Below are 15326 nucleotides of genomic sequence, written 5' to 3' on the forward strand. Positions count from 1 at the left end.
CAAGTCATCAAGTCCTGGGGGAGGCAGAAACCAATTACGAGGGATAATTTAGAAAATTCTTTCTATATTATAAATAGATTTTGTACTGTGAAAAATGACGACGTTATCCTTCATTTTATCATTAGTAAAATCACTTTCATCCTACTTCATTAATTTCTTAGTATATCGTATGGTGTAGAAAGAACCCAGGTACAAGGAGGAGGAGGAGGAGGAGAGTGAGTGACGTTTGGTTTGGCTGGTTGGAGGGATTCGAGGAAGGAAGGAAAAAATGTCAATCCTCTAACCAAAGCCCCTATTGGTCCACGTGGCAAGCACGAGTAGTTTCCCCTCCCCAAATCGACTACGGCTGCCTGTTCCATCTCTAGATTTTGAAATGAAAACACCAATATGTTTTCACTCAAATCTGTCCTTTGCGAAGGCCTTGTCTATATATGATTCACCCCTCCACATGGTTTTATGATGGAGCTTCCACCACCACCACCACCACCACAACCATCAAGAAGCACGAGTATCATTGCCATTATCTTCTTTTGCTCTTCTTTCCCTGTCTCTCAGACTATTTTTTCTCTGCCACTGCATTACAGGAAAACTCATGTCTGCCACTTGGTACTGCCATATATCCTAGACCCCGTTTGTTCTTCAGCTGCTTGTCCTTCTTGTTTACTTTTTTTCTTCTTTGTTCAAACAGGACTGAAAAGTCCCCCCTTCACCTTTTTCCTGCTTCCATATCAATCCTTAAATGACGCTCTACTTCGATTAACTTTCTTGCAGAATCATTTCCAACATGTCGAGAGTCTTGAGAAAGTTAAAGAAAAGGTGATTGAAAAAGAAGACATAGCCCGTGTCACCACTCAAAAGCTTCAGTATATATAAACACACGCACACATACACGGACACAGCCAGCCATTCACAACAAATCCATCCCCACAAAATCTTGAGAGAGAGTACCCTTGAGAATTCAAGCAACCAGTGATTAATTAAGATGGCATTTTCCAATGCCAAGAACTTCTTCCAACGCTTCTGTTCCGTAGAGGTTCATGTGGAGGGTGTTTCTCATGGCAGCTTCTTCTCGAGCGATCTCCTACCATCCCTGGGAGCCCGGATAAATCGGGCAACCAAACTTCGAAGATACATAATTTCCCCTTACAATTCCTGTTATAGGTGATTAGAATTGATCACTCTATATATTATAATAATTATTTCCAGTTTTATTACAGCTGCCTTCTAACAAGTCCCTTTCATTACAGGGCTTGGGAGATGTGGCTGGTTGTTCTAGTCGTTTACTCTGCCTGGATCTCTCCATTTGAATTTGCTTTCCTAACATCCAAGAAAGATGCCCTCTTCATCTTTGACAACGTTGTCAACGGTTTTTTTGCTGTTGATATTGTTCTCACCTTCTTCGTTGCGTGTCTAGATAGCCACTCTTACCTCCTTATCGACGACCCTAAGAAGATAGCAATAAGGTAGCCAAGCGTCCTGCAGCAGCATTTCCTCCACAATTAATGAATGCTTCTTCTCAACTAAGCAATCACTCAAATCCAACCTTTTGCAGGTACATATCAACGTGGTTTATTTTCGATGTCTGCTCGACAGCCCCATTTCAGTCTCTTAGTCTCCTGTTCAGAAATCACGGTAATGGACTTGGTTTTAACATCCTCAGCATGCTCAGACTTTGGCGTCTCAGACGAGTCAGTGCCTTGTTTGCAAGGTTTGTCACCAGACTCCATTGATTTCATTTTTCTTGGGAATTTCGTAGTTTTATGATGGAAGAATTGGAGAGTTGAGGAGCTTTTCTGTTTTCTTCCTATATAGACTTGAGAAGGACATCAGGTTCAACTATTTTTGGACTCGGTGCACAAAACTTGTTTCTGTAAGTCACAAACACTTCCAACTTGTTCCTTTCCAGTAAACACTAATTAAATAGGCTAGCTAACTTATTAGTAATATTTCTAATCTCCTTTCCCTTGTGGTTTATTTCAGGTAACCCTGTTTGCAGTACACTGTGCTGGATGCTTTAACTATTTGATTGCAGATAGATACCCTGATCCGAAGAGAACCTGGATCGGTGCAGTAAACCCAAATTTTAAAGAGGAGAGACTCTGGAATAGATACGTGACAGCAATGTACTGGTCTATTACCACATTAACCACAACTGGATATGGGGACCTGCATGCTGAGAACCCCAGGGAGATGCTTTTTGACATTTTTTACATGCTGTTCAACTTGGGTTTGACCTCATACCTCATTGGAAACATGACAAACCTTGTAGTTCACTGGACCAGCCGCACAAGGAACTTTGTGAGTTCTCTCACTTGTAGCTTTCTCGTTTTCCAATTTCCAACTAGGTTTTCACCTTCCTAGATTATGCATGAGCTAAATGGATTCAATGAAATCACAAATCCTTGTACAACAGATCTGTCGTGTCTACTCCTTGGCTCACCAATTTTATGTGAAGACTTCAGAAATCCTACTAAAACACAACAGGATTCACCTACTCCTTGAATGTCAATAGTAGTGATCCAATATAAATCACTTGTTAAGCAACACTTTTGTCTACTCCTTGAACATTCCATCACATGAGTAGCCTCATTACAGCTGTAAATTTAATTTCGCAGAGAGACACAGTCAGAGCTGCTTCAGAATTCGCTGCACGAAATCAGTTGCCTCCTCGCATACAGGAACAAATGTTGTCACACATATGCCTCAAGTTCAAAACGGAAGGGTTGAAGCAGCAAGAGACCTTAAATGGTCTGCCAAAAGCCATTCGTTCAAGCATTGCAGACTATCTCTTCCATCCTATTGCTCAAAGAGCTTATCTCTTCCAAGGGGTTTCTCAGGACTTCCTTTTCCAACTGGTAAGACTTCACATGTACACATCATTTTTTTTCTCCCCTCCCTCTTCTTAAGCCAAAAATATGACCTGCTGGAATCATATAAGGGTAAAAAGATAAACAACAACAGGCAGGAGGCAGTAGTTTCCTTATAGAAGAGGGTTAGTGGCAAGTTGAGCATCAATGTTTGCCCAGTTTCAGAAGACTGATGAAATTTACTTCATAAAAGGTTTCAGAAATGGAGGCTGAATATTTTCCACCCAAGGAGGATGTAATTCTGCAGAACGAAGCTCCTACAGATCTCTACATACTCGTCTCGGGAACAGTGGTGTGTAAACTTGATTTTGTTGTCATTCATTACCTCTAAATTTCAGAATGTTTTACTAACATTAGCTGTATGGGAAAACCATTCCTTGTTGCAGGATTTGATATTGTATGTTGATGGACGTGAAAAGGTACTTGTGCCAGCTCTTTCAAAGTCACATATTTCCCATAGATTAAACAAACAATAAGGTTAAAGTTTAATTACATCCTCTGTACAGGTTATTGGGAAAGCAATAGCAGGAGACACGTTTGGCGAGGTTGGAGTTTTATGTTCCAGGCCGCAACCTTTCACAGTTAGAACCTTTGAGCTTTCTCAAATACTACGACTGAACGGAACTGCTCTCATGAGCACCATAAAAGCGAATCCAGAAGATGGGCGCGTCATAATGAATCATCTTTCCATGGTATATGATTTAATAAAGCTTCTCGAGTTGTAAGATCTTTGTTAACTTCTTTTCTTTTACCCTAGCTGAACGTTGGTATTTTATCCTACCCAATTACAGAAACTGCGGAGGCCAGAAAGCATGGATTCTGAATCCCAAAACAGAGAAGAATGGTGTTCTAAGAGAGGGTGTAAAGATCATCTGCACGGAGATCTATCAGTGAACAAAGCAAGAGAGACGGATTCCCAGGGATCAAAGGCTACAAGAAAGAGTGAATTAGGCAAAGGTTATGACTGTACCAGACATGAAGGGTTAGTAACAGCAGTTGAGGATAGCGAAACGGCTCTTCATGCTGCTGTTTGCGAGGGGCATATTGAAATGGTTAAGATTTTGCTTGAAGGAGGAACAAACATAAACAAACCAGATGCCAGAGGATGGACCCCAAAAGCTCTAGCCGAACAGCAAGGAAATAAAAGCATACATGATCTCTTACTAAATTACGAAAATAGGAATATATTAAATGAACATAGAATAGATTTTATCGAGTCAGAAACTGTAGGTGACACCAAGAATAATCAAGGGAAACATGAAGGAAACACTGGACCCAGTTTTCTCATCTCCCATTCAAACAAGGCGCTCACAAGCTCCAGCTCATGCATTTCTAGATGTCCCCATGATAGGGAAGCAAAGAAATCACCCAAGCGAGTCACTATCCACATGCAGCTTCAAAACAGAAGTACATTACAGAGCCGACCTGGGAAGTTAATTATCCTACCTGATTCTATGGAAGAGTTGCTGAGAATTGCCGGTAAGCTTTTGACCTCTACAGCGTGTAAATAAACTTATAGGGGACAAAACTCATGAATTATCTTTTTCTTTTTTTTTTACCAGGCATAAGAACATGACTCTGAAGCTAAAATAGAACAAGGATATCATACCTTGAAAAGAGATCAGTTGGTTAAATCATCTGTTCCTCGTTTTGCATAATCCTATTTTCACTGTAGCCATTTGTCACACTGCAGGTGAAAAATTTGGAGGCTACAAATTTACTAGAGTCATCAATGCTGAGAATGCAGAAATAGATGGTATCAGTGTCATTCGAGATGGCGATCATCTGTTTCTTCTCCAAGATGACTGAAAATTTGGTTGTGATGTGACAAAATTGTTCAAAGACATTGATGCGGACAAGCTGATAGCTTGTACATTTTGAGCAATGTATAATGAAATATTAACAAAAAGCGCAATACATCAGGTGGCCAAATGGGACTCAATGGTCGTTATTAATACTGGAAAATTGGTGGTGTCAAGTACAACTGGTTGTACCCTCATTGCTTTTAGAGCAAAAACCCATCCACGTAAAATTATGAGAAGCGTCACTAAAAAAACAATATACCATCTTACAAGCATGCCACTATACGAATTGCTTTGTCCAAGAGAACTATCTTTTTCTGTAGAGATCTGAGCACAGCGTCGCAGAAGGGAAGTCTCTTGAATTTTTCATAATCACTTCACTTCCCCCGGTCTGCTCTCTTCACACATGTTTTGTATGAAAAAAAATAGTACAAGTACTCTCATGAGCCTTTAATAGGAAGGGGATGAGCTTCTGTGTTAAAGACATACTTATCCAAAGGAATAACAGATCTATCCCCGAATAGCAAGTAGAAATACTTGAGTGTCTCACCCAAGAAGAAGGTCTCCATCTTGTCTCTTCTACGAGGAGGAAGCACAGTAACATCTTCTAAAGAACTGTATCCACCAGAATCAACCTTCGTGTACTTTTCAAACGCTTCAAAGATCTGCCAACCCCATTCCTGGTATCTGCAGTGCAGTATAGTTGAGATCAAATAACTGTCTAAGAATTGTGTCAAACAAAAAAGAAAAAATTATAGCAAGGAGTATTTGAAGTGAAAAAAGTTCAGACTTGATAACTCAAAAAATTTAAAGAGCATACTTAGGGTCTTCTGTTATGCGATACAAGATAAACAGTGATTCTACAGTTTCAGGCCGCAAAAGATTGTGACGATCAGCATGTTTAATTATTATGTCATTGACAAACTTTGAATTCTTATTCCCACCATCAAGTCCATGTTCTGAATATTCCTGCTTAATCACAACAGACAGCAAATTATTAGAACACATAGATGCAAGGAAATAGGCCTTTACCTGGTTATAATGGAAGAATGCAAGGACAATGCCACCCTACAATTTTGCAGGAAGTGGCAACTCTTGTACTTGAACCTGCATCCTTGTAGAGAAGTCCAACAATATTCCATTGCACCAAGTAAAGGCCCGCTCAATAAATACAAGCAAAATGCATTTACAAAAAAAATTAAAATAAGGGGAAAAAAACAAAGAGTCAACAGCTTGCAGTAAGTGGGGAGGAAAATGACCCGCTATGGTGCATTGATGGTTTAGAAAATTGCGTTCAGGGAACATATCATCCAAATTCAACCAACCTCAGTATGGAAGTAAGCGATTTCTGGGGCAAGCCCAGTAGAAGTTACTGAATACATCTCAAAGCATGTCTTGGCTAAATCTTCGGCAAGCTTCAAATTTTCAAGGTCCTCAAATTTGAGCAAGTTTTCTTTCATTGCCTTCTCCTTTGTGAGACCCTTGGTGGCACCAAGAGCAAGTGTTCCTGGCAAGAAACAGACCTGAAAGGCCAGTAGAAAGCTCACTCATCATTGACTATTATTAGACAAAAAGAGAGCAATAGAACTTTCATTACAAAGGCGTACATCAGGAACTCAAATATATTATGATGACCCTTACATGAGTGGCACACAATCACATATTCACTAAATCAGAAAATAATAAGGAAAAATAAGAGGAAAGAACATGCTATTCATGAATTGAAAGCAATCACAAGCACATCAAGATGTCAGGATTGTGCAAGCCAAGTATGGCAGAATAATAGAAAGCATATGACCTTCGTTTTTGCCCCCCTTCCTTTTAAGTAAATGCCTATAGCTGAGGAAGAATCTAAATTCCTCTGAACATTCATCCCAGTGAATATGTGCTTAGGCAGCTGGTGGTCGAGAATACATGCATATAATTTATTTCCTATTTGAACACATATTCAGGGTTAACTTGTTTTCTGACGAGGAAGGGAAATTGAAAGGATAAAAGGAATCTATAAGATCATTTGACACATTACAGAGTTAAGAATATCTAAAATATATAAATCAAAGAAACAAAGACAGAAAAATAGGTTCCCAAACATAAACCTGGGTTCTACTATACCAGAAAATGATGGTTTTAAACTAAAACTGCTTAAATTTCACGTAGTACAATAATAAAGATTTTACATCAATAGTATCGTAATATTATGCCTTGAAATATTTAGGCAGCTTATTCTTGAACATGAAGTTGATTCTGACAATGCACGCATGGTTTTGAGTAAAGACAGGATGATAATTCATGCATCTCATTACCATATGTCAATACTGCATATCCTCAACTCAATATATAATTGGCTAAAAGGTCAGAGAACAACTGCAGCATGACATGTAAAGTCTAGTCAATTGATAGTTTGTGACTAACAGACTTCTTGCTGTTATGAAGTGAGCCAATAATTCTGAGAATTATAATTGAATGGCAATGATAATCTTCAGTTAGCAACTACTTTTATGTCCCAGAAATCCAAAGTATATGCAAGCATATATACATTAGTAAATTATCAACTAGAATAAACCAATATAATGGGAACATCAGGCCTTGCATTAACTGCGCAGCTTTTCCCGATAAATCTGATACATTAAATTGACATGATAGCGTAGGGCATACATCTAATACTCCATGGATCCATTCATAGCATGCCAGCATTGTATGGCCTCAAATTGAGAGTTGGCTAGAACATGTAAATCAACTGCTACATGGAAAACTAATATTATTTGACAGTGTGAGATTTTGGAGATTTCTAATCAGGGGAACCAGTAATTTCTATGGTGCAAACTCCCATCATTCAAAACATATGATGCATGCACAGAACACATTAGTAATTTATCAGCTACACCAACAACAATACAAAGAGAAAGCTCCATGTACCAGGTGATCCATCTTTGGACTAAAGGAACCTTTAGGTCCATAAGGCAATTCCCCGACAAAAACCAATCCATTGGGGATTGATTTCTGAACAAGTAGGTGCCTAACACCCTTCATTGCTTCCTCATACATATCATAAAGATATGTAAAATTACTATCTCGATTTCTCCCTTGCTGGAGCCATACTTTAATAAGGTACTCATAATAGCTGTCACCACGAGATCCCAATCTAATATTTTCTCCACTAAATTCACCAGAGTCAGGGCTGCAACCAGTAGGGAAAAAATATCAAACAAATGACAATTTTTTTCCCGCTGAGGAAAAGAAATACAATTATCCAGCTAAACATGTACTATACAAAAAAACAAAGGAGGAAAAGATAACTGAAAATATTAAATCAAAGTGAAGGGGGACTAAATATCAACCTTACAAAGTCAATGTTTTGGGAAGTGAACACTAGAAAGATAAGATTGTGATATAGATGCCACATTTGTTGCCATAGTTAACAAATCTCAAAAAGCTACACATGGCAGGGAGGCATACTTCCATGAGTTTCTATTTTATGGATGGGAAAAAAGGAGACTCGTACAAAGAAAAGTAAGAAGATTTACTTTCTTTTATCTGAAAATGAATTTACATTCTTCTATTGAAATCATAATTTGCAACCATATACCATTAAATACTTCAGATCATTGTTATTCAATGGAGAGCTTTAGAAATGAAAAAAGATTTAATAAACTTTCTTTTAGTTGACGACCCCCAAAAGTTGCCGAAGGACCAACAAGATGAAAAAAAAAATAAACAAATAATTATGTACAAAATTAATGGCATGCAAGCAGGAGAACAGATGAATTTGTTTTATACAAGGTCCATACCTTATGTATATGGGAACCAGTCCTTCGACCTTTGGAAGATCTTTTATATGTTCCAAAACCTTCATAGCTTCTATGCTGTACCTTGGATCGCCAGAAACAGTACTGAGATAATTAAATTCAAGCTGCACAGTGGAAACTTCTGCAGTACTACTCAATCCATCCGGAGCTCGATGTGCTGACGGATCATGCAGAACAACATCACTAAAGGGAATAGAAGTTGGGCTAGAAGTAAAGGCCAAAAGCAGTCGATCAGCCAAATTTCTAGCAGTTTCAAGATAGACAGTTGGTTTAGGCCCCTTATGCGTCAAATTTGTCCCTTGCTCTCCTCCACTTAAATGATAAGCACTTAAGAGGCCACCCAAGACACGAATAGTAGTTTCAAATAAATTTACTTGGCCTTTCTTGCTAATCCTATCAGAAAGGTGTGTTTCAATCCATAAGCCTGCTTCAGAAACAACTTCATCGGCACCCATTATCAAGGCAGTATCAAGAGCATCAACAACAGTAGCACCTAGACCTCCTAATCCATCAACTCCTTGCTGACTCAGGGGCATAAGTTCATCATAGCCCATTGCATACATTTTATAGCCTGACCAAGCATGGATGAAAGCCTTCTGCACTCTTTGTTGCCTATCCACCCATTTTGAATCAGTATTTAACTTCTGCAGTTCATGAGGAAGATTATCAATGCTACCCTTTTCATCAGGCGGTAGTTGAGGAGGAAGTCTTGGTGGTTTCCTCCAAAATCTTTGGAATCTACCTCCACTATCTGAAATTCCCTTAACTTCTTTATTCACCTTTATTCCTTCAGCTTGTCCTTGGGAAACAGAATGGGGGGTACTTTTATGCGTGAACATAAGACATGCTAAGCCAAAGATCATTAATAATGCTAAAAACTTTCCTGTACTGCAACTTAAACAATCATGCTTTGCGTTACTGGTGAGTAAGGACTGTGTGATCACCTGCAATACATAATAAGTTGTAGGCAATTCAATTCAATGTATTAATTATCCATACGAAAAACAAAAAAGAAAAATGTGCATCTTAAATGTTACAAACCATGGGAAAAGAAAAATTCTTAATTTAGGAACATCATTTGAAATTTTATTAATTCATATGGTGCCTCTAATTGTTAAAATTCTAAAAAAAAACATGGATTACTGGGAATTATTAATATAAGGATTAGAAGAAAATTACAAGAACTATCCTATGTCTCACAATCCATTGCCTTCTGACACCTGATTTTTTAAAAACCTATGGTCTGCATCTGTTACAATATAGATTCTCCATGAACACTAGTTTCAGAACCAACATTGTTTTATCCATATGTTGATATGTTCACAAAAATACCATTGTTGACTCAGTGATTTTCTGAAACTACTAAAGTGCACTTTCCATTATTCTTGACTTGGATTAAGAGAGGATAAGCCAGAGAAAAGGAGAAAGGTAAAGGAAATGGCCCAAGTCACAACCCAAACCATGGTCAAGTTTATCAACATCATTCCACAACCAAGGAGCAGTTAGACAATTATGCTAGCATTGAGGAAAGTGCTTTCGCCAAAGGACCTCTGTTTTTTAAACATGAGAGCAGGGAGAAAGGAGAGGCTAGAAATAGCAAGTTAACAGAGCAAGAAATTACATCCTTTCCACATATGTATCTTTATAAAATAACACAACTGAAAGTGGAGATGTAGTTCCTTGAACATGAAAGCAGGAGGAACAGAAAGGCTAGAATTAACAAGGCAATTACGCAAAAAGTCACCTTATTCCAAGAAATGTCTCTCTGCACAATATGGTGACTAATAGTGGAAAAGAATAAGCATCGCTAATGCCCCTTTGTGTGTATCAGAAACCTTATAATGATTTTTTTGTGCCTGTTTTCCATTTGTTATTTTGGTAACGGAGAAAACTAAAAAAAATCTCGAACTCCATGCATGACATGAACTCCTTGCACATTCCAATATTCTATTCTATGGTGTAATTCTAGATATACCAAACCCTCTCCAGCATTTGATCAAACATTCCCTTCGGAAAGCATGTTATCACACCCTAATTGTGCTATCCAAATCTATATACCCAACAACGCCTTTATTCCTAATAAACCAACCATAATAATATATTAGCCTTTCTAATACTCCAATAAACCAGAATTACAACATTCTACTTGATCATGTAAGTTTGCCAGACGCAAGCATCACCCTTTGACCCTGATCTCCATGCTTACGTCCATGAACTGTATCATCCCAGCAAAAAATTCAGCTCAAAGCAGGCTGATGAGGTTGTAATAGGCATAGACCACAACATCCCGAGGAAGGATTAGGTTCTATTGGATTTAAGCAGAACAGGGATTCGTGGGGCTTAGTTGCAAAGAGTAAGATACCCATATAGCTCCAACAAATTAATGGATCTGTATGTGTGAAAGCAAGCTTGACATGCGAAATAATTATTACCAACAAGTTGAACTTCTACTCATTTGCAGAATTAATTAAAGCTTCATAGCATTAAATCCTTAAGTTACTCCTAAATAAAATAAAATCCCTCTAGTCCTTCGACAACGCCACAATTGAACGACATTAAAAAATAGAAAACTGATTGAGAAAAAGAAAAGGATCGGATTGACCGTATTTATTCTGGAGAGAGAGAAGTAACAATAAGAAGAAGAAGACAAAGAGACGTTAACCTTGACGAATGAACGTTGTCGGAACTTGGCGTTGTCGTAATGGACATCTTTCATGGAATAAGGCAACGATTTCGACATGCTCGATCTTTAATTTAATTTAGGGTTTTCTTCTGCCGATCTCCTCTGCTCTGTTGAGTGCAGAGAGGGGGGAAGAGTAGAGAGTTTGGATCCAGTTAAGGACGCACCAAATCGAACTTCGATGGAAAATTGGAATAGGACTGTTAGCTTTGGTTTCAAGTCAATGGAGGAGCAGAGAGAGGAGAGGAGAGGGAGGGAGGCGCCTTTTCTTTTTCTCAGCTGGGCACGTTTGCCGTGGCCTCACCAAACAGAACGTGACACTTGGTGCTTGGTCGTGTTCGAGTGATTCATCTCATTAACTAATATATTACATCATTTTTCCCGCGCTACACTGCCGGGGTGCGCATAACCTGGTTTATGTAATGTCATACTGAAACTAAACCAAAAAATGTGAACATCGTTGGGCACTGAAATGTGGTTTCTTTCATCTCTTGGCGAAGATATGGAATGACTGACTTTCAATCAAAAACTTGTAAACAAGTGAATCTTCTCGATCAGTGACTACATTTGTAAACAGATGAATATTCTTGATCAATAATGCCTGCATCCACAATTGATTTCTACACGAAACAGATCCTGAAAACATCACGATACTTCACAAAGATTTGAACCAGAAAGAACACTTTAGCAGCAAAGCGGTGGAAGAGCTAAAAAATGCAAAATCAAACATGTTTAAATTTATGAACATTTACAAAGTTTTCAAACTTTGGTTAAAGCGGCACCATTTCATATGTTTATATAGGTGAAATTTTCTTCTTACATTGAGATTTCGTTAAGAGTGTTAATCATTCATCCTCCCATTAATTTTGTAAATCTTGATTTCATACTCAGGTTAGTATACACCACTCTTACTAATAATTTATTATTACTCATGAAACTCCTAATTAGTCAATGTACTAGTAAAAGTTGAGTTCCTATTATTAGTAAGTTTAATTAAATGATTTTAATTTCATACTAAAAGAAGTGTTTCTAACTAAATCTCTTGAGAGATCTTTAGTGAAAGAATCTGTTAGATTATTGCAAGATCTAACACACACAATGATAATTATCCCATTAAAAACTAATTGCATTATATATTCATGTCTCCAGTTGATATGTCTATATTTTCTATTGTAAATTTTACTAAATGCTTTAGACATAGTTGATTAACAATCATAGTGTAAGGAGATAAATGGCATCAGTTATGGCCACAACTTAATATCCAATAATATATTTCTTAATCATTATGTCTCCTTACCTATGGCTGTTAAAGCTATGAACTCGGATTTCATTGTAGAATAAGTTAAACATATGTGTTTCTTTAAAGCCCAAGAAATAGCACCACCTCCTAAAATAAATATTCATCCAGAGGTTGACTTAGTATCACTGCACTAGTTATCCAACTAGCATCAATATAACTTTCAAGTACAACTGAAAAATTATTATAAAATAATCCAAAATCCATAGTCTTTTTCAAGTAACCAAGTACTCTTGTAATTGTTTTCCAATGATCCGTACTAAGATTACTTGTGTATCTAGACAATTTACATACTATAAAAGCAATATCTGGTCTAGTACAATGCATAACATACGTTAAGCTACCAATTACACTAGCATATTCAATTTGAGTAATTGATCTACTAGTATTTTCTTTCAACTTAAAGGAAACATCATAGGGAGTATTTGCTACTTTGATATTCAAATGATCAAATTTATTTAAAACTTTATCAATTTAATGAGATTGACAAAGAGTAGAACCCCCTCACTATGTTTTCTTATTTTGATATCTAAAATTATATCTACCTCATTTAAATCTTTCATTTTGAATTTTAAGGTTAGATATTTCTTCGTATCATTAACAACATTTATGTTAGTACTAATAATGAGCATGTCATCCATATAAAGACATATGATCACGTCGAAATCATTTGTAAATTTAGAATAAATACATTTATCAGCACTATTATATTTAAAACCATATTCTAAAATTACAAAATTAAATTTTCATGTCATTGCTTAGGTATTTGTTTCAATCCATATAGAGATTTAATCAATTTGCAGACCTTATGTTCATTTCCTAGTAGAGCAAAACCCTCTAATTGTTCCATATAGACCTCCTCATCTAATTCTTCGTTAAGAAAAGTTGTTTTAACATCAATTTGATGTACATATAAATTATAGACTGATGATAAAGCCAAAAGTATTATTATAAATGTTATACGAGCCACCAAAGCATATATATCAAAATAGTTTATTCCTTCCTTTTGTCTAAAGCCTTTTGCTACTAACATTACTTTAAAAGTTTAAATTGATTCATCATTATTATATTTTCTTTTGAAAACCTATTTACATCCAATTGCCTTGGAACCTGGAGGCAAATCAACAATAGTCCAAGTATTGTTATCTAATATTGAGTCAATTTCATCATTAACTGTCTCTTTCCAAAAAGCAACATCTCGAGACATCATTACCTCTTAGTATGTTTTAGGGTCATCTTCAACTATTAATAAGATTAGTATCTTATTAAGCACATCAGCCTTATTGCCTTCAACTAAGAAAACAATAAATTGTGAAGATATATAATCCGGATGTAAATTGTTTTCTATTTTAGCATGTTGGCTTCTCCTAAATTCAGTGGAATGATCAATTTGAGTTCTTTTATTTCTATAACTTGGATCAAAACCTACATTATTTGTTAACTCTATTTCAATTTTAGAATTATTGATTTGTTCACTACTTGAATTATAATCAGTTTGAAAATTATTTTCAATAAACTCAACATCTCTAGATTGCACAGTTACATTAGAACTTGAATCCAACATCTCTATATACTTTTGAATTTTCAGCATAGCCAACAAAATTCTCCTTTAAAGCTCGAAGTCCTAATTTATCCTTTTAGGATCCGGAACTCTATAAAAGGCAAGGTAACCCCAAACTCTAAGATAATTTAAGTTTGGTTTTCTTTTCTTCCATAATTAGTATGGAGGAAATTTTAATTTTCCAGAAGGAATTCTATTATATATATGACAAGCAGTGAGTAAAGCTTCCTCTCCCCCCACAATCTAGTAAGCAATTTGGCATTCACTAACATAGAGTTAAGCATATCAACAAGTGTTTTATTCTTTCTTTCTGTCAAGCTATTTTGTTGGGTGTATATAGTGCACTAGTTTGATGTATGATTCCATTTTCTTCACAAAATAAAGAAAATCTCATGAAAAAATACTTGCCACCTCTATCAAGCTTGATCTTTATGTTTCATTAAATAAACATAAGTATACTTTGAATAATCATCAATAAAAGTTATAAAATATTTATTTCCTCCCCTAGTTAAGATGTCATTCAATTCACATATATTTGAATGCAGAAGTTCTAATAAATTTGTATTTCTCTCAACTTTAGGAAAAGCTTTTTTTCTAGTCATCTTTGCTTGAATGCAAATTTCACATGTTCTTTTATCTTCAATTTTATAAGAAATTAAATTATGCTTAGCCATATATTTTAATGATCTAAAACTAACATGTGCCAAATGATCATGTCATAAAAATGAAGATAAATTACCACCCATAAAAAATGTGAGTTGATTCGGAAATGACTTGAAGAAGCTCATCTCACACATGAAAAGCATCCGCGAGGATGAATTTTTAAAGAAATATGGGAGGATAGTGAAAATTACGAAGGTGCCTGTGCATAATTCAACAATTAAAGCCTTGATGTATTTTTAGGACCCTGAGTAACAGTACTTCATTTTGAGAATTTAGACATATGTCCTACTTTGGAAGAATATGGCTTGCTGACCGAATTTCCTCAAAATCTATATAAAGTCTACTTCCACAAAAGGCGCAAAAAAGTGTTAACTCAATTGGCTTAATTGATCAAAGTTTCAAATCTCCATAAAATATTGGAGAAAAGTGCTACTAACCTAAAATGAAAGATGATCGAAGATGTATTCGAAAGCAAGAAGAATGACTATAGATTTGTTGAAGAAAAAAGGTAAAATACTTGCTTTAGAAATCTTCAGGTTGGTGTTATTTCCAAACCTCACTGGAATAATCAGTATAGAGGTGATTGCAACTTTTGTTGCATATGAAAACACTATCTTAAGACTCAAATATTGTAGGAGGGTTATCAAGGG

The 15326-nt window shown here is 36.3% G+C and overlaps 2 protein-coding genes across 4 annotated transcripts; one reads left to right on the forward strand and one right to left on the reverse strand.

Moving 5' to 3' along the window:
- The first annotated feature begins 232 nt into the window (after nucleotides 1–232).
- Nucleotides 233–4822, forward strand: LOC7463003 (potassium channel KAT3). Of its 3 annotated transcripts, XM_024598985.2 has the most exons (12): nucleotides 235–606; nucleotides 772–1161; nucleotides 1248–1463; nucleotides 1553–1708; nucleotides 1813–1870; nucleotides 1981–2298; nucleotides 2616–2855; nucleotides 3061–3159; nucleotides 3254–3286; nucleotides 3374–3559; nucleotides 3659–4346; nucleotides 4561–4822. In XM_024598985.2, the coding sequence occupies exons 2-12, from the start codon at nucleotides 983–985 to the stop codon at nucleotides 4674–4676; spliced, it is 2289 nt and encodes a 762-aa protein (XP_024454753.1). In that variant the 5' UTR covers nucleotides 235–606; nucleotides 772–982; the 3' UTR covers nucleotides 4677–4822. The 3 variants fall into 3 exon arrangements, with proteins under 3 accessions (XP_024454754.1, XP_024454753.1, XP_024454752.1); XM_024598986.2 differs by having other exon boundaries at nucleotides 233–1161; nucleotides 4430–4822; XM_024598984.2 differs by having other exon boundaries at nucleotides 235–1161.
- On the reverse strand, nucleotides 4792–11490 carry LOC7472574 (mannosyl-oligosaccharide 1,2-alpha-mannosidase MNS3). The gene is made up of 6 exons (XM_002305965.4): nucleotides 11138–11490; nucleotides 8458–9419; nucleotides 7586–7847; nucleotides 5995–6192; nucleotides 5490–5638; nucleotides 4792–5356 (listed from the first exon to the last, which is right to left on the reverse strand). Exons 1-6 carry the CDS (start codon nucleotides 11213–11215, stop codon nucleotides 5110–5112), a joined length of 1896 nt encoding a protein of 631 aa, XP_002306001.3. The 5' UTR covers nucleotides 11216–11490; the 3' UTR covers nucleotides 4792–5109.
- Nucleotides 11491–15326: the final 3836 nt, after the last annotated feature.

Source organism: Populus trichocarpa, chromosome 4 (assembly GCF_000002775.5).
Source record: "Populus trichocarpa isolate Nisqually-1 chromosome 4, P.trichocarpa_v4.1, whole genome shotgun sequence".
Taxonomy (NCBI): domain Eukaryota; kingdom Viridiplantae; phylum Streptophyta; class Magnoliopsida; order Malpighiales; family Salicaceae; genus Populus; species Populus trichocarpa.